This window comes from Capsicum annuum, chromosome 4 (genome assembly GCF_002878395.1).
Source record: "Capsicum annuum cultivar UCD-10X-F1 chromosome 4, UCD10Xv1.1, whole genome shotgun sequence".
Taxonomy (NCBI): domain Eukaryota; kingdom Viridiplantae; phylum Streptophyta; class Magnoliopsida; order Solanales; family Solanaceae; genus Capsicum; species Capsicum annuum.
This window is the reverse complement of record NC_061114.1, coordinates 34,778,777-34,804,311: the sequence shown is the minus strand read 5'-3', so window position 1 is coordinate 34,804,311 and position 25,535 is coordinate 34,778,777. Positions and strand designations below refer to the sequence as shown.

The following is a 25,535-nucleotide window of genomic DNA, read 5'->3' as shown; positions in this document are numbered from 1 at the left end:
CAGCCACCTTCTAGGAAGAGTTCTGTTTGAATTAGATCTCTACTCTACAATCTTATTAATATCTAAAACGTCCATAATATTTTAGACGTAAGTTATCTATTTCTATATTTTCGGAATTGATCTTTTTCCTTGTTCTTCCATTGCTTCCATACCATCATCACTATTCTCCTCAAATATTTCATCTTCAATTTGGGGCGGTAATTTTGGGAGCCCAAAATTTCTTCATTCAACATTTATCCAATCTCTAAATAATACCAAAATCTCCAAACTATCTTTCGTCAACGAATATCGATGATCTCCAATCATAAATCTTCCTGCGCTAAAAGCTTGCTCCGAAGCAACTGAAGAAGCTTGACTTGCTAGCGAATCTTGAATCACCCTTGAAAGTTTTGGAAATTGTCTGATAAGGGTCTTCCACCATCCTAAAAGTTGTGGTTGTCCATTTGCATCTCTAATACATTCCCGATCCTGAGAAATATACGAATCAAAATTATTACTGCTACAAAATTGAAGACCAAGTTCTTCATCCATCTCGTCATCTAAATCATCATATTTATGTCTAGAAGTAAGAGGTTCGACTGACGCAATATTTTGTTCCATAACTTGATACATGTTATATAAACTCCTGGCTTTAGGTACTATGCTAGAACAACAACTTTCAATTGATGACTTTTCATGAGGTTCAATTTCTAAATTGACATAAATTTTTAGAATCATCATCATTACACCATGTTCTTTGTAAAATGGGTTAAATAAATTAGCTGTCAATAAATTTGTGGAATAGGAAAAAAATATTTTTTAAATTTTGCAACCATAGCTTCAATTGCCTCTTTGTAAGGACAAATTTTTTTATATTTAGTAAGTACTTTAGAAATAGCAGTAATATTTACTAAATCAGAAGAAATAGTTGGAGTATATTGTGCAGATACTGTGTTCGTAACTTGATAAAAAGTTTTTAAAAATTTATAAAGTTCTTCTACTTCAATCCAATCATCAGAACCTAGCCTTAAATCATTATTCGAATTATAAACTAATTGTATAGGTTCACGATATACAAAAGCAACTTCAAGCATTTGATACAAAGAATTCCATCTAGTAGGAACTTCTCTTGGAACTTTTCTATATGGATGAACACATTTTATACATTGATATTTAAAATCATCTATTATAGCCTTTAAAAAAAAAAAAAAAACTACAAGCAATTCGAACCTTATAACAACCATTTCCAAACAACTCAACACCATCATGTACTATCAAATTTAAAATATGTGCAGTACATCTAACATGAAAATAATCATCATCCATAGGACATAGTCTAGCACTTAAAAAATCAATGGCTTTCAAATTATTAGAAGCATTATCTAACTTACATGTCATAGTTTTATCAATAAGTCTAAAATATTTTAAGCAATTCATTATTGTAGTTGATATAAATTGACCGATTTTAGTCTCGTCAACATATTTATAAGCAATAATTCATTTTTGCATGTTTCAATGGTGATCAATCCAATGAACTGTGACAGTAAAATAATTATTGTCGAGCACACTACGATCCATATCAGAAGTAATAGATACTCTACCATCAAATTTACTAAATAAGCAACGAAGAAAATGACAATGTTCATCTTGAAATTTAAAAATATCATTTTTAATTGTATTTCGTGAAAAACCTTTGAAAGAAGGATTATATACTCGTTGAATATAATGAATAAAACTGGGGTGCGAAGGAAAACTAAAAGACAAACCCATAACAACAACCATTTTCGCTAGTTCTTTTCTATCTATATCTTCATTATATGTCAATGAAGAACTTGAGCCAGATGGGTTAAACCTATCTAAACGCGTTTGAACTATATTACCTCTTATAGATTCTTCCGTCAATGGTGTACCACCATTTTTTGCCTTAATCTCATTTTCTAGACGAATAAATTCTTTATTACATTTTCTCAAATCCATAGTAAGCAACCCTGTCCCACCATTTTTTTTCCGATCAAATGTTTCATAACTCTCTGACATTTATTGCAAGTAGCAGTATTATTTACCTTATTGTGACTCATAAATTGCCAAACTAAAAACCTTTTAGGACGTTCAGTACCTTTGACCCTACTAAATATTGGTAAAAGGGGAAGTACAACATCGTCTTTTGGTAATTCCGTTACTGAATTAGTAGGAGTAGGGGTTTCACCTAACTCTTGTTTTTCTATATCATCTTCTTCCGGTAAGTCTTCTTCAAAATTATCATAACGCCTACTTAGTGTCTCATGGTCTAATTCCATACCGACAACATCGAAACCATTAGGTTGTAATAAAGAAGTTTCACTAAACTAGGCGGTAATGAACTAGTAGTAGCACTATTTTTTTTATTTCTACGAAAAACCTTACGAAAGATTGGTCTTTTACCACTACTCTTATTGGCATCCATAATTAAATTTAAATATAATTAAAATGTTAAGACAAGCAATATAAATATTATAAATCAAAAAAATAATGTAAGTAAACAAATATAGATACTAAAAATAAAAATATAGAGATTAAAGTTGGAATGAATATACCGAACGTCTGCGTAAAAGCAGACTTATACCAAATGACGGAATTGAAAGATGATAATTGAAGCTTTTAATATCGTCAAAAAAAATCTCCAACTCCAATTAATACAATAACTATAAATATTGAGAGTATGAGAATATTAAAATTTAAGAGAGAGTATGAGAAAATGAGAAATTTGTGAGAAATTTAAAGGGATATTGAGGTAATTGGGAGGGGGAGGCACAAAATAGCCGTTGGCCCCCTCCAACGGCTATAAACAAGCAGTCAATAACGGCTAAATACCATTTTTTTTTTTTAAATTTAACTGCACCGGTCGGCAATGGACCGAAACCGGCCAACCGGCACCAAAACCGGTCAACCGAAATCGGAGCTACCGGAAAAAAACTATGCTCCGCACCGGTACCGAATTTCACGTCGTTGGGTACTGGTATACCGATACCAATCGGTACCATTGCGTTACCGGACTGAAACGGATGTAGAGTATTATGTGCGGGTTCCTGGGAACCCAGTAACTTTCGTACGGTTCTTGAATTTATATTGAAAAAACTAGTAAATATATAAAAATTATAAGTTGGAAACTCACAAATAAAGTGTGTTATTGATCTAGTGGTAAAGAATTATAAGTTGAGAATCCACAACCTTTAAATTCTAGATTTGTCTCTGACCGAAACCGAATTAACTCCGGTCCGTTGCCAGGCCTAATCAAGGATGCTCTAATCTTTTGGTTGTGCTATCCAAAGGGTGTTAATCCCGGCGTTAAATTTCATAATGAAATCGGTTATTGCGGTACCCATTAATCCTGGTATACCTGACACACAAAAAAATTAAGCAAGCGTATGAACCGATATTTATTCAACCAAAGATTAAATCTTTATTTGCCATAGACTCCCTCAAACCAAAAAAAAAAAAAAAAGAAGTGCAAATCTGTTATGTCGGGAACACTTGTTTCTACCCCTTTATAATTTTTTTTAGTTTCATGATCTTTTGACGGAGAAATTTTCAGATTTTATATAAAAGATAATTATTTTTACACATAAGAGATATGAAAAGATTGTTTTCTTCTATTGTAAAAAATTGCAATATATTAGTGCGTGTTTCTTTTTCATTTATTTTTTCTAGACACTGGTTGACTGGGAAAAAATTATTCACATTCAATGGCTGACCGAGGAACGAAGATTAGTCTCACAGTTGTCGGCTATGGGAATACCTTGGACAACCAAAAAAAAAAAATCAATAAAATACATGATATAAATTATTAAATTTTATATTCTCATCAAATTATTAAAAAAAGATAATTTGATGTACTAAAGTTTTCTCCATGTACGAAATTTGAAAAAAAGCGAGGTCCTATTTTCACCAAATCATAGCTAAATAAAAAATATATTCATATTATAATTCATCACTTAATCATGTGATAAATATGAGTCATAACACATGAGCAGGTAAATATTACAACATTGACCTATATGCTTTCTTTATTATTATTATATAAATAAAAAGATATTCCTCCGATTGTTCCGGACACCACATATTATTATTATTAGGAAAAAGAGTTAAATATGTCACTAAACTTTGCAAAAATATTTAGATATATCCTCCGTTAAAAGTTTAGCTCACCAATGCCCTTGTAATCCAAGTCTTGGGTCATATATACCCCTGTTGTCAAGTTTTGGGTCATATATACTCATGTTGTCAAGTTTTAGTTCATATATCTCATGTTGTCAAGTTTTAGTTCATATATACCCCTGTTATCGTTAATTGCTTTGCTAAAATTTTTCAACTTCCATTTTCTTTTTTTTTTAAGAAATCATATTTCCACATCACTTTTTAATTGTCATATCGCATATAATTAAATTCACCCTTTTTTCTACACATTAATCATCCGTCAAATGCTCTCATCTACATCATAATTTCTTAGAATATTCTCTAATTTGCCAAAATTTCTTTGTTGTGTTTTTCGATGCTTGCATAACCCCAAAAATAATCAAGTACAAAATGAAAAAAGTCAAGAACACCCCATAAAACTCAATGCACAAGCGATAAAAAGCAAGAATTAAAGTACTTGCCAACTGCAAATTATTTTAGTATCATATCAATCGACTTCATCCTTCATAACACCGTCAATTTTAATATCAAGAATAAGAAGAATAAGGAAAACCCAAGTGAGAAATTGGGATGTAGAAGTGTAAAAGAGACAGCCCATATAGAGACAACAAAACAAATTGTCAATTAAGGGAATATCTTTTGTACGTACGTACATACGTATGTATGTATGTATGTATGTATGTCTGTATGAGAGAAATAATCATACAAGAATTTGAAAATACAACAAAAGGATTTCGGCAAATTAGAGAAAATCCAAAGAGATTGTGACGTATATGAGAGCATTTGACGGACGTTTAATGTGTAGAAGAAGAAGTGGATTTAATTATATGTGATGCTGCAATAAAAAAATGATGTGGCAAATATAGTTTTTTAAGGAAAAAAAAGAAAAAGTGGGTTGAAAAATTCCAGCAAAACAATTAACGGCGACAAGGATATATATGACCCAAAACTTGACAATGGAGGTATATATGATCCAAAACTTAACAACAGGGGTATATATGTATCAAAACTTGGACGACAAGGGTATTGATAAGCTAAACTTTTAACGAAGGATATATCTGAATATTTTCATAAAGTTTAGGTACATATTTGACCTTTTCCCTTATTATTATTATTATAAAATAAAAAAAAACGGATACTCCACAAGTTCCCCATAAACCATAGCGGTTAATTAACCGCTCAGTGATATATTGTTTTCCACAAACTGCTCTACTATATTTTTTTGTTTCACTTGTACGTTTGACACGCATGTCTCTGTATAGTCATGTTGTTGTTGCTTCTTGGATTTTGTTTTTACTTTTACTATCAACGTTTGTTGCATATCCCCAAACACTTTCAGGTATCTTCATATTATGTAACAGTTTATGAGAGACGTTTGTTAAAAATAATAATGTAGAACAAGATGAAAGCGAGTATTTACTTTTTTTGGGATAGATTTGGATTTAACTTACACTGTTGCATCACAGTGTGAAGATTTTTTGCACAATCATTGTATTTGTATTTTAGCCAGTTATAAAAAGTTGTTTACAGCATTTAGGTTACTTGAACAAAAGAAAAGTGTGTATTTCTGCAACTAAGTTATTTTGAAGTATTTATCTGGTAGAGTATCGATTGGATTTAACTTATATACATCATAGGGTAATTAATGTTTAATTTACTTCAATCTTCCTCTTGAAGTAGTTGACCCCTTTATATGGTCAGTCCGGTGTAATAAAGCTTCCTCTATGTGCTTGTTCCGGGAAGTGGCGGACTATAAGAGTTTGTAGGCAGCCTTACCACCTTATACCTCTGCTGTTTCCATGGTTTGGACCCCGTGACATGGTCACATGGCAATAACTTTTTCAGTTACTCCAAGACTCTCCTTCGACCCCATTATATGCTGGAAGATAAAGTTTAAGTGAATTGAGTGCACCGTGCAAGAGGGCATCCTTGTATTTTCTTTTGAATTTTAGCCTGTAACCTTGACAAATAGTTTAGTGCCAAATGCCTCGTCGCTCTTTTTGACAAAAGCAGTTGAAATAGGAGTACTAATTTTAGATATATACTGGCCAACTTCAGGCCTCAATGGTATAAAATTGATGTGTTCTTTCTCCTAGTATTGTACTATGTAATTTGTTCATGAATACAGCTTCATGTACCAACACAATGTAATAAAATTGGTTCTTTCATATACCTTTTTACCATGTCTTGAATCTTCTTATCTTCAGGATTAGGAATTTTACATTGTTTTCCTCTTTTTTTAATTTTTAATCATTTGATCTTGCTGTTAATTTTACATTGTTTTCCTCTTTTTTATTTTAATCATTTGATCTTTCTGTTGAACCTTTGCCGCATTTTCCACAATGTAATCTTAGATGCATCAAACATATTTAGCGAAAAAATGCTTGCTTGAAATATGAGAGATCAAATCATTCAACCTTCTCATCAATTTTTACGTTTGTTTTCTTTAGGTCAAGAATCTTTCAACGAAATTGCAAATAGGCTCAGCAAGCCACTGATCAGTGATGATGGGAAGGTTTATGTGTGCTCAGAAAAGAACTTTTTTGCCTTTGAAAGCAATGGTTCTGTCTCGTGGACGTGTTCTCTTAGTTACAAATGCAGTCCAAGTATAGCTCCAGTTCTAGGGGAATCAAGAAAGGCAAGGCTTCAGGCTTAATCACTTCAATTAATTATACCTCAAATGCTGGATGATTATAATCTTATAATGAATTTGTGAATCCGATAAATGGTTTTATGAAGTGGCGTTTTGCTGAGGCTTTCCTCATTCACCTAAAATAAGATTGCTATATAAATGCTATTATAACTTTTTGTTTGTCCCTCTTAGGACGAGGCAAAGAGTAGTAGACGTCATGCCTGTACGTTTCAACAGTTCTTGATTCTGGAGTTGTTAACCTCAGAGTTGGCAATGTCCCTATGAAAATGCGGATGTTGTTAACTCATTAGTTCGTTATTTTTCTAATGGTTCTCTTTAAAATGTTAAAAGTTCTTCCCTTGTCCAAATTGGCTAATTTCCTTGTTGATATTTTTAATCAGATTTTTTTCGTCATTATATGTCAAAACTTTCTCATTTATTTAGCCTTTTTTCTTCAATTAACTGGTACTACTTCTTTTAGTTTTTCTGTTTGGTTACTAATTATGCAAAGCTAGTTTTGGTAGATATATGTGGTTGCAGAAGACAGAGTGTTGAAGATCAACCCTTTGAATGTGGGAAGTTCTGGAATAGCTGTAGAACTGTTCTTTGGTACAGAATCTGAAAGACCAGGGGAGATTATTGGCCTTGCAGTAAGTATTTCCAGTTCCTGTGTATATATCAATGTCAAAAACCGGGGTCTCTTTGCTTATCGGTTGCAAGGAAAGCTGCACTGGAGTGTTGGCCCGGTGCTTTATCAGCATGGATATCGTCAAGGTTGCAGGAAAAACATCACAGAATGTTATTTCTCCTCCGTCCCTGTGTTTGATCATTGTGAAGCTAGTATATATGTAAACCTTTTTCTGTTCCATGCTCTTTAAACCTGCTTTTCGCACAAGTCATTATCTTTGCATATATCCCGATTAAAAACTGTATTTTTCTTCTTACCAACTGCGCAGATCTCTAATAATGAAGGAGAAATTTATGCTCTGTCAACTCATAGTCCACATTTCAAATGGATACAAGATTTCAGTTCATTCGGAAGTACACTTACCATGACAACTGGTAATAATGGTGTATTGTATGTTACTGTAGCAGCTAAAGCTCTGGTGCTAGCAGTTGATGTTTCCAGGGGAATCATTTTGTGGCTGAAAAGCTTTGGACCGCTAAGTACGGGAGATTATGCCCCTGCTGTTGATTCTAATGGTAATATTAGTCCTTACCATATATCATGAACATTTAGTTGTATCAGGCCTTCGAAATTATTCATGTTTGTTTCAAATTCAAGTTTAGGTTGGATATCTATTGGTTCGTTGGACGGGTACCTCTATTCGTTTTCACCAAAAGGAGTTCTCAAAAAGTTCCCTAAAGTGCTCAACATGGATTCTGTAATTCAAGTCAGTCCTGTTCTAGATTGCTCAGGATATGCAATCTATGTTTCTCAGACACAGATTGAAGGAAAGAGTACTCGGATAATTGGAGATTACACTTACATCTCCGGGATGAAACCAGAGGGTGTTATCTTCACACTGATTAATCCAGTTACTGGGACCATATTTTGGTCTGAAAAATATCCTGGTAACTATCCCATCCTTCTCCCTAGGCCCGAAAACTCTATGGTCTTATTAACAACATCAATCGATCTGCAGCATTGTAACATCCATTATTTACTATTGCATCAGGCCAATTCTCCTCGGAATTTTTGAGAAATGACCTACAACATTTTCTTCTGGATGAAAGTGTCCTCCTCGGTTTTTTTGCAGCTTCAAGTGAGTTTTTTCAACATTGGACACATGACGTGTCAGTAGGACTCAAGTATTTCATATTATAGTAAAACAAATTTCCATTTCTTTCAGTCAAAGAGAGTGATGTAATCATCAAGGACTTGAGCAATGCTTCAATGTTTGTTTAAGAAAGCAATATGAACTTTCTTTCTTGATTTAACATCTCATTTCTGGAGTTATATGTAGAAATCTAAAGAGATTTTCACTCTGCAATTTATTTGTGCTGAAGTGTATATCTAATGGAGATGGATTTTTCATGCAGATATTGGGAACCCACTGCCATGCCGAAGCTCACGTAAATATCTGTACCTTTAATAATTTTATCTTATATTGCAGCTAGAAAATTTCATATATTGTGATAAGTTCTTAGCATCCTCTCGTGTCAATTGTTACATAATTCTTTTGCATCAGGTCATAAGTTTGCATTAAGCTGCTCACAGATTACATTCAAGAATTTCAACGCAGGTAACATCTTAAATTTGTGTAGGTGATATTGATAACCAATAACATTCCAGAATAATTAAATTCTTTCTCTTCAGGAAATAAGAAGACAATTTTTCTGTTTCTGATCTTTGAATCTATCATATTGATAGTACTAGCAGTAGCAGTAAGATATTGCTGCATGTTTTGGAAGAAAAAGAAGCTTCAAAATCAAGATCTTGGGAAATTCTTGGATAAAAGAGTAAGCTGAGATACATTCCCACACTCTTCACCTTTTTGTCTTTTCTTGTATGAAATCTGAAATTTAAGCTGAAGCTGCATTTTATGGATTCAGCTTCTCTCTGTATGCTTCCCCATGAGTTCCTCATCTACTATATGAAGTATCTTCATTCTACCCTTTGTTATGTTTTGGAGTCATTCATACTCTTGCTGTCAACAAATTGCCTCGTCTTTGACCTTGGCTTTAGCGGAGCTCAGCTCCAGTCTAAAGATATCTCTGCTATACTTCATGTTGGAGCTCCATTGGGATCAAGGACAAGTCTGAGACAATTTGCTAACGTGAGGGTACAAATGACCCCAACATGTAACAAAGTAAAATTAAGGTATTTCGTATAGTAAAAAGGCATTTTTGACTCTTTTCCCTTTCTTTTATTTTGTTACTGTGTGTTCTACCAAAACAATGAAACCTGAACTTATCTTTTCTCTTTGGTCCATGTTTCAGAGATTACTTCGACTTCAGAAGAAATCTTTTGACAAATCAATCACAGAGCTGCAACGAAAGGTTGCTGAGGAAGCAATAGCCAATGAGGTATTGGAAAAATTAGGCAATCTAGTTAAAGAAAGGGAAGGCATACATAGGAAGCTCTCGACATCATACAGTTTGGGAAGGGATGAAGTTGGTTCTCATTCAGCATCCCTCCTTCCCTTGTCTGATCGCAAAACACGGAGCTTCTCATTTCAAGGAGCAAAGAAAGAGAGTGTTACTTTGTTTCATACAGTCAGTGGTACTTCTTCTGAAACTAGCTGGAGCGGAAGGGACTCCGACACGAGTATATCTGAAGATGAAGAGGAAACATACAAGGGAAAGTCACCTATTGAAATATCCAGTTGCAGTGATGATGAGATTTATCACGAAGAATATCAGTCCAGTAATCCATCTTTCTTTGCTTCCAGTTCGAAATACGCTGAAGAAATAGAGGAAATGAAGCCAGGAGATCAAAAGGACCCTTTGATCTTCCCTTACAGAACTGCAATACAAGCATAAGGAAGAGGAATTCATACTCAAGTAGCTAGGCATTGCATTATATAGTTCTCCGACAATGCCTTTGTTCAACTTTAGTCCAATACTGACGCTGAAATAGCCAAAAAGGTTTTTATTGTATTGGAATTCCACAACTGCATAAGATTTGGTCTCGTTCGAATATACCTTTGGTTAATTGATTGCAGCAGAAGCACAAAAAAAAAAGTAGCTGCTACCTTGGTAAAAGGGATTGAGAGAGTAGTCTTTTCTCTCTGCATTTCCTTCTCTTCTCCCACTGTTTATGCAGGAGAGAAAGTGGGGGTGTATTGGTAGCTTAACAGAAAATTTTGTTAGGTTCATCACCATTGGCAAATGTAGTATGGTTCAGTCAGCCGCTAGTATATGTATATAGTTGAATCATATTAGTACTAACTTGGAAACTCGCTGTTACTTTTGCCTGTACTTTGTACTCTATGTCTTATTCAGCGCCCCAGTTGGTTGGATCTAATCGGTATTAGTCTATTGTCTCAATTGGGTTTATAAGTGTGTTGGCTTCCCGATGGTTGGATCTAATCGGTATTAGTCCACTGTCATAATTCGGCTTGTATGTGTGTTGGCTTCCTGGATGGTTGGATCTAATTAGTATTAGTTTATTGTCACAATTTTGCTTGTGTGTTGGCTTCCCGGATGGTTGGATCTATGTGTCCCCTTTTTAAAGGATGTCTCTGCCACTGGACCCCATCCTATGCATGTAAACCCCCTTCGATCCACAAATGCAAATATGTTGTTCCCATGATGACTGACTCCTGGCATGCCAAGGTAAAATAAAGTAAAAAAGTAATCATTTTCACATATTTTGATCGGAGAAAAGATCAATTATAGTTGGACTTACAAGCGGCAAAATCAAAATGTATGTTGTGTCTCATGTCCTTGCTTAGTTGCTTATACTATGAAGGCAGAAACCCCGTTTAGAATTGATGCAGATAAAAGTACTTTAGCCATTGAATAATCTGCTACACTTGTAGGCATATGATATACATACTGAACAGATCAAGGACTGTGTTACTATTTTGTTATGGGGTAATAACATCGATCCAACCAGTAAAGAACTTTAAGATTTTAATTCTCTTTCACGTTCCTTAATGGTGCAGATTATGAAGCACTATGTCTTATGAAACACCAAGTGGCTGCAATAGTAAAAGTCTATAGTTAATGGAGGATTCTCTGATATACGCTACAAATTTACCAGAATATACATGTTCATTGAATCAGAAGAAGCCAACAAATAACGTAAAGCTGTGGAGAAATTACAAAGTTGCATAGATACATTTGACGAAAGCAATCTTGTATGGTGGGGGTAAGCATGTACCAGTGGAAGGGGTTGGCGTAGGGGAAAAATAATAATTTTACAGGGCAGCTTAACCTTATGATTGGTGTTGCATCCTCAAATACTCTCCATAGAAGCGAGGACCACTTTCTTCTTGACTAGCATCATAGGCATAACCTCCATGACTGGAGATATCAAGACCAGCAACCTCCTCGTCTGTTGATATCCTCAAAATTCCAAGTTTCTGAAGCAGATAGAACAAAGGCCCCATTGTCAAACTTACCCAAACCACAATGCTCAAAAGTTCAACTATTTGTGCCCCAAACAAACCCCATCCACCTCCTAAAATTAGTCCTGAAGGTCGTGTAGTTTGTGTTTTACCAGAATTATAAGCTTGTAATACAAATTCTTCTTTAGCAAACAAACCTGTAAAAATCAAACCCCAAGCTCCACACCCTCCATGCAATTGTGCTGCTTCTAACGGATCATCGAATTTGAATTTTAGTCCTAAAATGTTCAGTCCAATTAGAACCCAAGCTGCACAGAAGCCACACACAATGGCAGCCCATGGTTCTATCACTGAGCAACCTGAGGTGATTGCAACAAATCCACCAATAACTCCATTGCACACATCCATTGCATCCCAGTGTCCCACCAACAACCTTCGACCGAACAAGGTAACAATCCCTGCTGTGGAACCAGCCAGGGTCGTTGTGACCGCGGTCCTGCCCACGGAGGTCCAGTTACCTTGATCGACCATATGCGGGTAAGGTACAAGAATCTTGTCGAACGATCCAGGATTAAACCCAAACCATCCAAACCACAACAAAAACGTTCCAAGCACCACTAGTGTAGCATTGTGGCCTCTCATTTTCACAGGGTTACCAAATGCATCAAATCTTCCCACTCTTGGACCTTCAATAATCGACCCCCAAAACCCCGCAATGCCACCAACCAAATGCACAACGCCACTACCAGCAAAGTCAATAGCACCAGAACCAAAGAGCAAATAACTGGAATTCGGACTTAACCAACCATTAGAAGACCAAAGCCAATGAGCAACAACAGGATAAACAAAACCAGTAAGGAAAAAAGAGAAAAAAAGATAAGCAGTGAATTGTGTACGTTCAGCTATCGAGCCACTAGTAATACCAGCTACAGCAATAGCAAAAGCCCATTGATAAAGAAAGAAACTATAATCATAAGAACTTGAAGGAATGTCTTTAAGAGCAAAAAAATTAGCTCCTATAAATGGATTAGAATTACCAAAGGCGAAGGCAAAACCGAAGAGATAGTAAGAAAGGCTACCAACGACAGCATCAACTACATTGGTAAGCATAATATTCATTGCATTCTTGGCCCTGACAGAGCCAGCACAAAGCATGGAAAAGCCCAATTGCATTACAAATACTAAGTAAGCAGAGAATAAAAGGTAAATGGCATTTATGGAATCAGTAACACTAGCTTCCCATGAAGAATCCATTATTGCTTGCTTCTTGAGAAGATTGAGATTATGTTTTGGTGGATGGATACTTATATAAAGTAGAATTTTGGAAGGGTAGTTATACTATGTTTGGATGGTTGTTATGCAATGTTTCACAATGTATTGTATTGTATCGTGTTGTATTCATTAAAATAATATGATACAATACAATACATAATGAATACAACAACATTTGAATAGATTGTATTATTTTTTCATAATTACATAATATCACACATAGCAGTTTGAAGTTTAAAAATACAAGAAAAATAAAGTATGGGGTAGAGGTACTATAAAAAGATAAGGTAAATGATAGGATTATTAAATAATAAGTAAAGACTAAATCAGAAGAAAAATATCATAAAGACACGATCGCATCCAATTGATCGTTATATAAAAATGGGTAACCAACATCCAAACAAGTTGTTAGTGAGCTGAAATATTCAATGGGGTGGCCCAGACAAGTTGTAGGAGTTTATTCTGAAAGACTTGTTTTGATAAGTTATTCATTTTCAATCAATGAAATAGTTTTGGTATGGATTACGGGAAATTGGGTGGTTCCTCTTAGGATAACAAGGATATCATCAAAGCTGGACAACTTGGTTCTTTGACGTCATACAATGAATCCTCACCACTTTTTTCTTTTCATTTTTTTTCTCAGAAAGACTGAATACCTAAAGACTCGTTTAAACTTAGCGCATTTTCGAGTTAATTTCTTGTATTATCATTTAAGTATTGAAAAGATTTCACTAAAGTCACTTGAAATTTTTTCTAATATGAGGTCATCTAAGTAATGAGAAGATTTTATTAAAGTTAGTTTTGATTTTTTCTTCCTATATGGTCCTTTAAGTATAATCATTCCACCCTCAAACCACTACTTAATTTTTTAAATAATTTTTTCAACCCATTACACCCCGTATTGAGAGGCAGCGCCTGATGTTGAAGTTTGTGGATTCTCGGAAAAAAATTTGCATAAAAGAGTAAAAAATCAAAAAATAAAAATATCTTTTGTTGGTGGGTTTCAAACCCATATCTAAGGCAAATGAGGCCTCAACAACCATGCATCCACCACTAGGCCAACAAATAAACTTTGCATATGGGTTTGCACGCGCATACTCATATATATATATTCCGAATTTATTAGTAGAAATACAGGGTCTACGCAAAAGATATTGGGTTTTCCCGAACCCCCGTAGTGAAATTCAAGTAGGGAGGGGTTGAATTGAAAATTTCTGTGAGTCGACTGCTGAGTCTTCTTAGTCGACTTGCCTGCAAATCATTATACTTCACAAAATCAATATACTTCACAAACTATATTAGATTTAAATAAACAGATAAGTAAATAAACGAATGAAAATAACAACACGAAGATTTATCCTGGTTTGAAACACCAATGTGGTGCCTACTTCTAGTCCCCTTGGGTTTCAAAGTTTCCTTAGATATTTCAAAATCGGGCTTGAGTACAATGATGATAAATAAGTTTTAAAGACTTATTCTGTTCTTCAGATCTTGTGACATAGCCTCAGTTTGTATTGCAAAGTTGACTTGATCCTATTCTTTATATAACTATTATAATCTTAAGAAGTACAAAGCTTTGTGAGACTAAGATTGAGACACTTTGAGATTCTCTGTGAAGTTGCGTAATGTCTTCTGTCCTTTGTTTTAGCTTTTATAGTCTTCTTCTGCATCTGTTTTTGTTCTTCATAAGAAAACCCAAGGGATTTCTTCTCAATCAAGGATTTGAGTTGATTCCTTGATTGAGGGAGTTTGCACCTTATGGCATGTCCATATCATATATGTCCATACTTGGTACGATCTTCCTTTCTCACAGTCATACATGTCCATATCAGATATGTCCATGTAGAGGGTGTGATCTCCTTTCCTTTAGTCTTGCCGTAAGGTATGTTTAATCATCCTTTGATTTGCCTTTTCCAACGAGATCTTTAGTTGATGTGATTCTTGTTGCCTTGTCCAGCGAGATCCTTAATTGATGTGGCTCCATATTTAGCACTGTCCTCTTTGAGAGGATATTCCTTTCCTTTGTGCGAGATATCCCCCATCAATAGAGATCATCAATATTCTGCAAATGTCCACTTATTAGTTTGTCATTATTAAAATATAAAATATAAATATAAGGGGCTAACATGTAGCATACTGTAGCTCCGCCCCTACCCGTATTGACTTAGACCCGCCCCATCCCATTATCATCCTAGAAATACACTCTCTCCTGCCATATGGAATTTTGTGTTGTTAGCGTTAAAATAAAATATCTTTTTACTTTTTAAAATTCAAAATTCTTTTAGATTTTATTTTTTAGGTCAATTAGTATAAAAAGAACTTTGATGAAACTTCACTTTTGAGGCTAGATAAATAAAATTATTTTTCTAAAAATAATAAAATTATAACAATTTGTTTTATCGATTTTGATCGAAAGGAAAAAATACACTGTTGAAAACAGATAACCATTACATAAGAACAAGATATAATAATTTACGCGGATGATTTGTCCTTGATGGGAAAGCCAACAAGATCACTATTACTGCTATCAATTCTACCCTTAAGCTCTTTAGCGATCTTTGGGCAAATCATTAAAAAGGCAAAATCTAGCATATTTTACTCGCAGGGCTGCCCCTCCACTACTATCACTATGATTACCTCTGTCTTAGGTATTAAATCTACTAGTAATTTTGAAAAATACCTAAGTTTAAACATCTTAAATAAAAATGACAAATTTAATTATATTTTAGATTGTGTGAATTATAGGTTTGCAACTTGGAAAGTTAATTTCCTGATTTTTGCAGGTGGAGTCATCCTAGCTCAAGTCACCCTTAATTCCACTCCCATATATCCTATGCAATTCACCTAACTTCCCAAAGCTATTTTAGCTAGGATTGATCAGATTCAGCAAAATTTATATGGGGTAATACTGACCTTAAGAGAAAATTGCATTATCTTAGTTGGGACATAGGTATTAAACCCAAAAATGAGGGGGGTCTAGGTATAAGGGTTAGGAATAATTCCATGGTAGCTTCTCTTGCATGGAGGTTATTAAACAACCCTAACACTTTATGGGCAAATTGTCTTATTAAGAAATACAGTAGTAAGCCTTCTTGCCTTCTCAAACACCTAGAAAAATATTCGCAAAGTTTGGACTATTTGTAATAGAGGAGTTAGGCGGGTGCTTAAAAAGGATACCCGTATTAACATATAGAATCATAACTAGACCCCTTGGTCTACAAATCTCAGATCTCTTATTTAGGGACCTATTACTAGTTCTGATCTTAATAAAACTATTATTGATATTAGGCATAATAACGATTGGAACATCCAGGCTTGTTCCTTTGAATTTCTCCGAGAAATCTATGATAGGATTAATGAGGTTCCTTTAGTTAACCACATTCATGGTGATATCACTATTTAGACCCTTACTCGGAATGCGGAATTCTCCACCGCTTTCATTTTCATGTTGCTCTCCCCAACTAACCCTATAACCAAAATTTACTCTTGGATATGGAAAATAGAACTCTTAACAAAATAGAATATTTCCTTTGGTAATGTTACCTTGATCGACTTTGTACCAGTCTACACCTTCATAGATGAAATACCCTGATTTCTGAACCTTAAAAAATTTCCTGAAATTCTGATCTCTGGACCCAATACAACTTAGGGGTACGAGACGTATGTTGGGGTACGGATGGTATGGTGCAGTCGTATTCTGACCAGTGTTGGTTGGTGGGATAAATTTTGGTTACTGAAATGGATACGACATAGGGGTACGAGTCGTATTGGTGGTTACAGATTGTTTGGTTCCTTAACTTAATCTTAGACTTGGTTACTTAGGTTGAATCTGAGTACGTGTGGCTAACCATGAGCCGTAAGCCAAGGTACGAGTTGTACCCAAGTCTCATATGGTGGATAGTGTCTAAATATTCCTTGGGTTTAAATTTGTCAGGGATAAGGATGACAGGCACAAATCGTATACTTTGGATATGACTTGGTTGGATGAGTCATATACTGGACAGTGATTGGATCCAAGGGTTGAGGCTTAGGATACCAGTGAAGGGTACCACTCATATTGGAGAGTACAACCCGTGAGGGTCAGTCGTATTGCTGTAATAGAATTTTGTACAACTTAAGTGGGGGTATTCTGGATATTATTCCACTTATCCTAATAAGGTCCCACGACTTCTAACCTAATTGGAAGGTTATTTACCCTATTATTCCATTCCTTAACACTTAGAAACTCTCCTAAAACACTCTATAATTCTCTCAAAAACTTTTGGGCAAGGGAAGCTAGGTTTTCAACTAGAGGATTGATTTGGGGCTTGTCTTGGTGATTTCTTTCCATCATCATCTTGCTTTAATGCATGTTCTCGTCCTTCATTGTTAATTCTATCTATAAGCATGGTTTTTATGAATGTTTTCATAACTTCATTAATTTTATGATTTTGGTTTACAAATATGAATTGGGGGTTTTGATATTAAATAGTTGGTTATGATTTTCCATGGTTTTAATTATGTTTTATGTACATTAATGGTGGTTTTGGATAATTGGATTGCATGGAAATGGTTTAATGATAATTGGAATTGGCTTTGGTTATATTATGCCCCTAATGTGTTTGACAAAATGCCTATAAGCATGTTTTTATTGCATGAAGTGCTTTAATGGAACTCTTGCCTATTTTAAAAACTTGGTAAAGGAATTATGCGTGGTTTAAATGGTCTGGAAAGGTAAATAGCTTAATGGTTATGCTTGTGGGGTACATGGAATCCCCTAAGTGGTTTAATATGGTAAATAGAAGGGTATTTGAAAGTCCCCTTAAACATATACATAGTTGGTTATGGATAATACTTGCAAGTAAGGATTGGTATGACGATACCAATAATAATGGCCTTGGTTAATAATTGGTTAATGGTTTGGTTATTTGGAAAATGATTTTAATTGGGCATTAATGGAGGGATGTGTAGCAAAGCCATGGAAGGTGGAGATCTCGGGGCGATCAAAACTGGAAACTCATAGTTACCGATGTGAGGTTGGTCTTGGTGACTGTGTGCATGATGTCACACTATATTTTGGGGATGTACTAGTCATCCCAAAGTTTTCTTCCCTAGTCATGCGACTTCACACATTGGGGCCCTTTTAGTAGAGGGAGTTCAACCTATATACCACATGATTATTTTAGGAATGACAAAGCTACTGACAGCGCCCAAGCACACACGCAAGTGTACGTGGTCTTATCAAGTAGTAAAGTGGTCTTCAAGAAGCCAAGTATCGATCCCACAGAGACTTGATTCAACAATAATTCAATTTTAGTTCACAATTTAGATTAAGTTTGTGCTAGAGTAACCAAAGGAGAGTTTGGAAATTGTAATTTGCAATTAAAATAAACAATGCGGAAAGTAAAGCTATTAAAACAATCAATAGGAGAAACCCAGGGTTAAAGCACTTCGACAATCCTACTATGTATTGAATTTCATTCATTAACTTGCTTATCTTGGTTGTAGATTCGTAGGGTTAATTGTACGATTATGATTTCCCAACCTCTAATCCTTTACCTAAATTAAACCTTCCAACTACATCATTGAGTGGGGATGTAATGATCCAATTAGGTTATTTAAGCTATCATCCTACATTTGAATTAAGTAAGGCTCCTAAGTACATCCCTGTCCTAGGTGCTAAGTTAAATTCTTTATTTTATAAAAGAATAAAAATCATACTTTGTTCATCTCCATGTTCTATCCCCTATTCTCTCTCTCGAGATCAAAAGGTAGACAATTGATGCATTCTAAGGGTCGCGAATCCTCAACATGGTTAAATAAAAAATGAACACACAACCAATAATGATAAGCCAAATTAATGAAAATTCAAAACAAAAGTAATCATGTCTTTGGCTTTAACCCCGGAGAAGAATGTTTAGCCACACATAGTCATAATCGTAATCACAAAATAGTAATTAATGACTAAATACATGAATGAAATAAATAAAAATAATAAAAAACTAATGAAGAAGTTGTAGCAGCCGTTTGCTCTCCAAAATATGCTAAAAGATGTGTAAAAACATGATACAACATGTATTTATAGTATAGGAGTAAGCCCATTCCAAGTTGGATAAGAAAACCTTTAGCTATTGAGCCCGAGACTGGACAGGGCATCGCCATGGTTTTAGCCCCGCTACAGGCAAGGCATCGCCTCCAAATCACCCTAAGCCTCTGGAATTTGTTGTTAAGAATTTTTCTAAGGCACCGAAGCACCGAAATGAGCCCGTATCGTGGGCCAATCACGGTTAGGACCACCACGCGCCAATTGATTACTATTTTGGGCATCTTATGAATCTATTGGTGTTTTACACGCATCTATTAGCCACTCCTTCAGTCTACACACGCCCAAGACATTCCAGGGGTCCAATAGTGCGTCAATCTGCATATTGTGCCTTGGTTGAGCCATTCCGAGACTTTTTGAGTTGTTCCCACTTGATTTGAAGCTTGTATATCATTTTTATATCATCACAATACATTAAACAAGCATCCTATATCATTAAACACAATAATTTAAAGCTCAAAACAACACAACATCCAACACGATGAACTAGAAACATAAGCTAAGCATAGGCTAATTTCCCTTTGATCTTTAACTCATTGTTTTGACCCTTGGCTTGATCTAATTAACCCTTGAGCATTATCAACAAGTTGTTTCACATATAATTACACATAAAAACTATTTGGAACACTTTAAACACAATAGAGTCTACCAGAATCAACTAGACAAGCACCTACCTCAAGCTAGTAACACTAGTTTTCCGGGTTGAACTCTAAATGAATCTTTTAGGTACAAACTTGTTTGAAACTCACTTTGAACATCATAAATACATGATTTAAAACTTTTATACACATTTATATCATTATCAACTTATACAGCACACGAATCATTCTCAAAACAAGGCTAAAAAGGCTAGAATAGTGACTCTAGAATGCATAAATACACCCAACATCACCACCCCACACTTAAAGCCTTGTTCATCCTAAAACAAATCTTAACTATAAACATCATGAGCTGAAGATTCTACGCTTCTAATCCATGCAAGACACTCAAGCTAGCACTACAATGACTACATGGAATGCAGGTTTCTATACAAAGCATTTTACCAACACAATTAAAAACTTATGAACACCACTCCAAAATATCCTAGCCTTAAGAATTAACTCACCTAGTTGAAAAACTCATGCTTATCATTCAATCAAGGACGTCATACAAATCACCCACATTAATCAAACATGTACCCCCCACAATAAGAGAGCTACCCATAATCACTTATAATAAAGCAATTCATAATATGATGGGTATAAAAATCAAGTTACACTCACTCTCATAATAAATTCACAAGTTACACATAATAAACCATAGGCTTGCCCTTAGTGTAATGCTCCACTAATATTAGAATGGTAAATTTAGGATTAAATAATTCTTTTCCGTATTGTAATAAGGACTATTTAGGAATAGTGACTAACCTCTCTAAACACTTTAATACACTACATTAAACATTTAGAACCATTCTCCAACAACCAAATTACACTTTTTCATTACCCATAGCTTTTATTTTTGCCCCATCCCTTTCAAGCATTTTCACAAACACATAGTGGGAATATTGCTTATTCCTTCAAGATTCAATTTTTTTTATTTTTCTACAAACATGGAAATATTTCTAACACCATTTATATCAGTCCCAACTACCACACATCAAATATAAATACCAATAACTCTTACCTTGGGGCATCAATTTCACCTTTTTTCTTCTTCAATTTCTCAAACTCTTTTTTCAATTATTTTTTCTCAATTAAAGCACTTAGGAGATTTTTGGATCAAATTATGGTCTAACAAAGAAAGGGATTAGGCTACTTATGTGGCTATCAAAGGGTAGGATAATGCATAAAGGGTAGGACAAATAGAAGGTATAAAACAAGGCTATCAAAGAAATGCCTAAATTATTTCCTAAAACCACACTCTTTATTTCGCTTTACACACATACTGGACAAGTTCTAGATATCACATCTAACAAGAAATATACAAAAAACTTACACGCACATGACACATGCTCAACTCAATAAGATCATCATAGACTCCCAACCAAACAATAGCATGAATTCAAATTTAATCCAAAAAGTACAAGAGTAAAAAAAATGAGCCTAAGAGTCTCAAAAAATAGCCATTCACACAATCAACATGCTTTTATCAACAAACCCACTTGCATCATGTAATCAAAAAATAGCACCAGTAAGAATATCTTACACCAAAACTTTTTAAATTGAGCCAAAATTTAGGAATTTCCCCACCCCACACTTAAAAATCTACTTTATCCCCAAAGTGAATTTTAAAAGCAAGAGATAGAAATACTTCCTGAGGCCTCTAGGCTTATCTAGTAGCATCTTTACTCATAAATGAGATCCATGGGACCCCATACTCAGTTTTTGCATGTTCCTTAGCTCAGGTTTATGGTACTCAGACTTTCAATCAACCTCAACCAAAAACAAAAACTATGTGAAATAAAACCTAAAAACTAAAAACTAAAAAAAAACATACCTACTTAACTTGGGTTGCCTCCCAAGCAGCGCTTGATTTAGTGTGCGGCACGACCCAACTTAACTCAACCATGTTCCTTCACTCTTTTACTCACACTTGGTCTCCATCTTCTTATTCTCTTCACCCCTGTTTGGTGAAATTTTTCTAGAGCAACGGGTTTTTCAACTTTAGCCTTTTCAGGCTCATCAACTTCCATCATATCCAGCTTAGGAGATAGAGGCTTAGGCTGGTCAATCAGGCAGTCCGAAAAAGTCTTTTATGGACTAGCCACCCCATACTTATCCCTTTCAATAACATTGATCATACATAAATCTTTATATTGGGACATTAGTGTGGGTGATTTATAAATATCAAATACCACCTCTTCATTCTCTACCCTCATTTTGAGCGTGCCTTCTCTAATATCAAGTAACGCTCCTTCAGTTGCTAAGAATGGATGCCTCAAAATGATTGGTACCTGTTTGTCTACCTCAAAATCAACAACAATAAAGTCAGCAGGAATAACAAATTTACCAACCTTAATGAGGTCATCCTCAGTTAGTCCTTCCGAATATGCCATGGATCCGTCTGCTAGCTGTAAAACCACAGTGGTCAATCTAGGATTTCCCAAGCCTAATTTTTTAAATAGAGATACGGGTATCAAATTTATGCTCGCCCTTAAATCAGTCAATTCATGGACCATTTTGCCTCCAATTTTGATAGAGAGAGCAAACTTCCCCAGATCTCTCAATTTCTTGGGGATTTTCTGTGTCATTATCGTACTACACTCTTTAGTGAGTGTAATTGCCCCCATACTACAATTTCACCTTATTAGCTACTAGATCCCTCAAGTACTTTGCATACTTAGGCATACCTTGCAAAAATATCTAACAAAGGTAAGTTATGTGAAGTCCTCTGAATGTGTCAAAGAACTTTTTAAACATGGCATCCTCCTTTGCTTTTATTTGCTTCCGAGGGAAGTGTAGTGGCAGAATTTTCTTCACTTCTGGTTTAACAACTTTTTATTTAAAGTACTCAGACTTCCTTGAATTTTCAGCAACTCTGTCATTTACCTGTTGATTCACCACATCAGCGTCCACCTCTTTGGTTGCCTTGGGAGGTTCTTCTTGGAGCTCTTTATCGCTCCTCAAGGTGATTGCCATAACCTTCTTTGAATTTTCTATATCTGCCAGTAAACCACCTTGTGGTCTAATATTCATTGCTTGTGATAATTTCTGCAACTGCAACTCTAAACTCCTTGTGGCCGCTTGCTAATTTTTCATGTCTGCAGTCAACTGTGTCTGACTAGATAGTAGTTGCTTTAATATATCTTCCATGTTGCTCGTTGACTGATTTGGTTGGGCATGTGGTTGCTAAATTTGTTGTTGTTATGCATTCCAAGGTTAAGTATGTCACTTTGTGTTGTAGGCATTACCATAATTTGGCCTTTAAGCATTTCCCACATACATCACTGATTTTGGATTTGAAACACACATGGAAGCCAAGTGACTACTATTACCACATACTTCACACCAACTTGTAGCTTGTTGAATGGTATTGACTGTGGCTGCAGGTTGTGGAGCTCCCAATTTTTGGCTGCTGAACTGAGTATTTATTATATTCTGCAATGCTACAACCTGAGCTGATAAGGCTGTAAATTGGTCCACCTCCAATACCCCCGCAATTCTTTTCATGAAACTTCTAAAATCTGAGTGCCATTCTGGATTTTCTTATGCTATACGGTTCAATAATATGTATAGCTCATCGTAAGTCAATTCCAATGCTTGACCACCTGCGGCTGAATCTAGCAAAATTCTCGTATTATGATCAAGAGCTTCTACAAAAGTATGAGCAAGTACCTCATTGGATTATTGGTGATGTGGACAATATCGAAGAAGGGCCTTGAATCGTTCCTAAGCGTGATATAGATTTTCATCAGGCTTCTATTTGAAGCTCACTATCTCACTGTGAAGTCTCGCAGTATTACCTGATGGAACAATATGATGAGGAACTTTATGGATAAGTCATCGCATGATGTGATTGATTTAGCTGGTTTCGCATTCGACCACCTTTTAGCTTCCCCCAAAAGTGAATAGGGAAACAATTTCAGTCTTACAAAATCTGTACTCACCCCAGTCAGAATGAATGTGTCTGGAAGCTCAATAAAGGTCTGCAAGTGGACTTATAGATCCTTGTGTGAAAACCCTGTAAACTGTCTACTATTGATAAGAAGCTGCACCATGTTGTGCTTTAACTCAAAATTCCCCACAACAGTCGGTCTTTGAATTGGGGAAGTCAAATTCATCGGAAATGGGACTACCACTTCCCTAACTATCCTACGTGCTGCTTGTTCTTCAGCCATTAGAGCAGGAACTACTTGCTTTTCTTATATTTGTGAAAATTAGAGAAGAATTGCGTATCTCCTTCATTGATGGAAGTGTTATTTGGGTTCAGGACTTGGTTCAACCAAATCCCTATCCCTTGCCAGCTTCCTAACCTTAAAACCTATTTTCTGCAATCACAAAACCAAGAGCAAGCATAAGAACACCAAATAAATTATAAAATAAAACTAAAATAAAAAATTTCCAAATAGCAAGTCCTCAGCAACGGTGCCAAAAAATTGACAGTGCCCAAGCGTACATGCAAGTGTACGTGGTCTTATCAAGTAGTAAAGTGTCCTTCAAGAATCCAAGTATCGATCCCACATAGACATGATTCAACAATAATTCTATTTTAGTTCATAATTTAGATTAAGTTGGTGCAAGATTAACCAAAGGAGAGTTTGGAAATTGTAATTCACAATTAAAATAAACAATGCGAAAAGTAATGATCTTAAAACAATCAATAGGAGAAACCCAGGGTTAAAGCACCTCGACACCTACTATGTATTAAATTTCATTCATTAACTCGCTTATCTTGGTTGTATATTCGTAGGGTTAATTTCACGATTATAGTTTTTCAACCTCTAATTCTTTACCTAAATTGAGCCTTGCAACTATATCATTGAGCGGGGATGTAATGATCCAATTAGGTTATTTAAGCTATCATCCTACATTTGAATCAAGTAAGGCTCCTAAGTACATTCTGGTACTAGGTGCTAAGTTCAATTCTTTATTTTATAAAAGAATAAAATCATACTTTGTTCATCTCCATGTTCTATCCCCTATTCCCTCTCCCGAGATCAAAAGATAGACAATTGATGTATTCTATGGGTCGTGAATCCTCAAAATAGTTAAATCAAAGATGAACACACAACCAATAATGATAAGCAAAATTAATGAACTTAATTTAAAATAAAAGTAATAATGTCTTTGGCTTTAACCCCAAAAGAGGGCGTTTAGCCACACACATAGTCATAATCGTAATCATAAAATAGTAATTAATGACTAAAACATGAATGAACTAAATAAAAATAATAAAAACCTAATGAAGAAGTTGTAGCAACCCTTTTCTCTCTAAAATATGCTAAAAGATATGTAAAAACATGATACAACATATATTTATAGTATAGGAGTAAGTCTATTCCATGTTGGACAAGAAAGCCTTCAGCTATCAAAATATGCTAAAAGATGTGTAAAAACATGATACAATATATATTTATAGCATAAGAATAAGACCATTCCATGTTGGACAAGAAAACCTTTAGCTATTGAGCCTGGGATTGTGTAGGGAATCACCCTGGGTTTAGCCCCGCTACAGGCAAGGCGTCTCCTCCAAATCACCCTAAGCCTCTGGAATTTGTTGTTCAGAATTTGTCTAAGGCATGGTAGCACCGAAATGAGTCCGCTTCGTAGGCTAATCACAGTTAGGACCACCACACGCTAGTTGGTTAATATTTTGGGTATATTATAAATCTAGTGGTAATTTTCACGCGCCCATTGGCCACTCCTTCAGTACACACGTGCCCAAGATATTCAAAGGGTAC

General features: G+C 35.2%; 2 protein-coding genes across 2 annotated transcripts; one reads left to right on the top strand and one right to left on the bottom strand.

Annotated features, from left to right (window-relative positions):
- The first annotated feature begins 5,350 nt into the window (after window positions 1-5,350).
- LOC107868050 (protein GAMETE EXPRESSED 3) lies at window positions 5,351-10,636 on the top strand. Its single transcript, XM_016714608.2, has 9 exons — window positions 5,351-5,491; window positions 6,603-7,632; window positions 7,741-7,987; window positions 8,075-8,359; window positions 8,464-8,550; window positions 8,828-8,860; window positions 8,977-9,030; window positions 9,105-9,247; window positions 9,728-10,636. Exons 3-9 carry the CDS (start codon window positions 7,837-7,839, stop codon window positions 10,268-10,270), a joined length of 1,296 nt encoding a protein of 431 aa, XP_016570094.1. The 5' UTR covers window positions 5,351-5,491; window positions 6,603-7,632; window positions 7,741-7,836; the 3' UTR covers window positions 10,271-10,636.
- A 794-nt stretch (window positions 10,637-11,430) lies between these two features.
- Window positions 11,431-13,698, bottom strand: LOC107868049 (ammonium transporter 1 member 3). The gene has a single exon (XM_016714607.2). It carries the CDS (start codon window positions 13,054-13,056, stop codon window positions 11,671-11,673), a length of 1,386 nt encoding a protein of 461 aa, XP_016570093.1. The 5' UTR covers window positions 13,057-13,698; the 3' UTR covers window positions 11,431-11,670.
- Window positions 13,699-25,535: the final 11,837 nt, after the last annotated feature.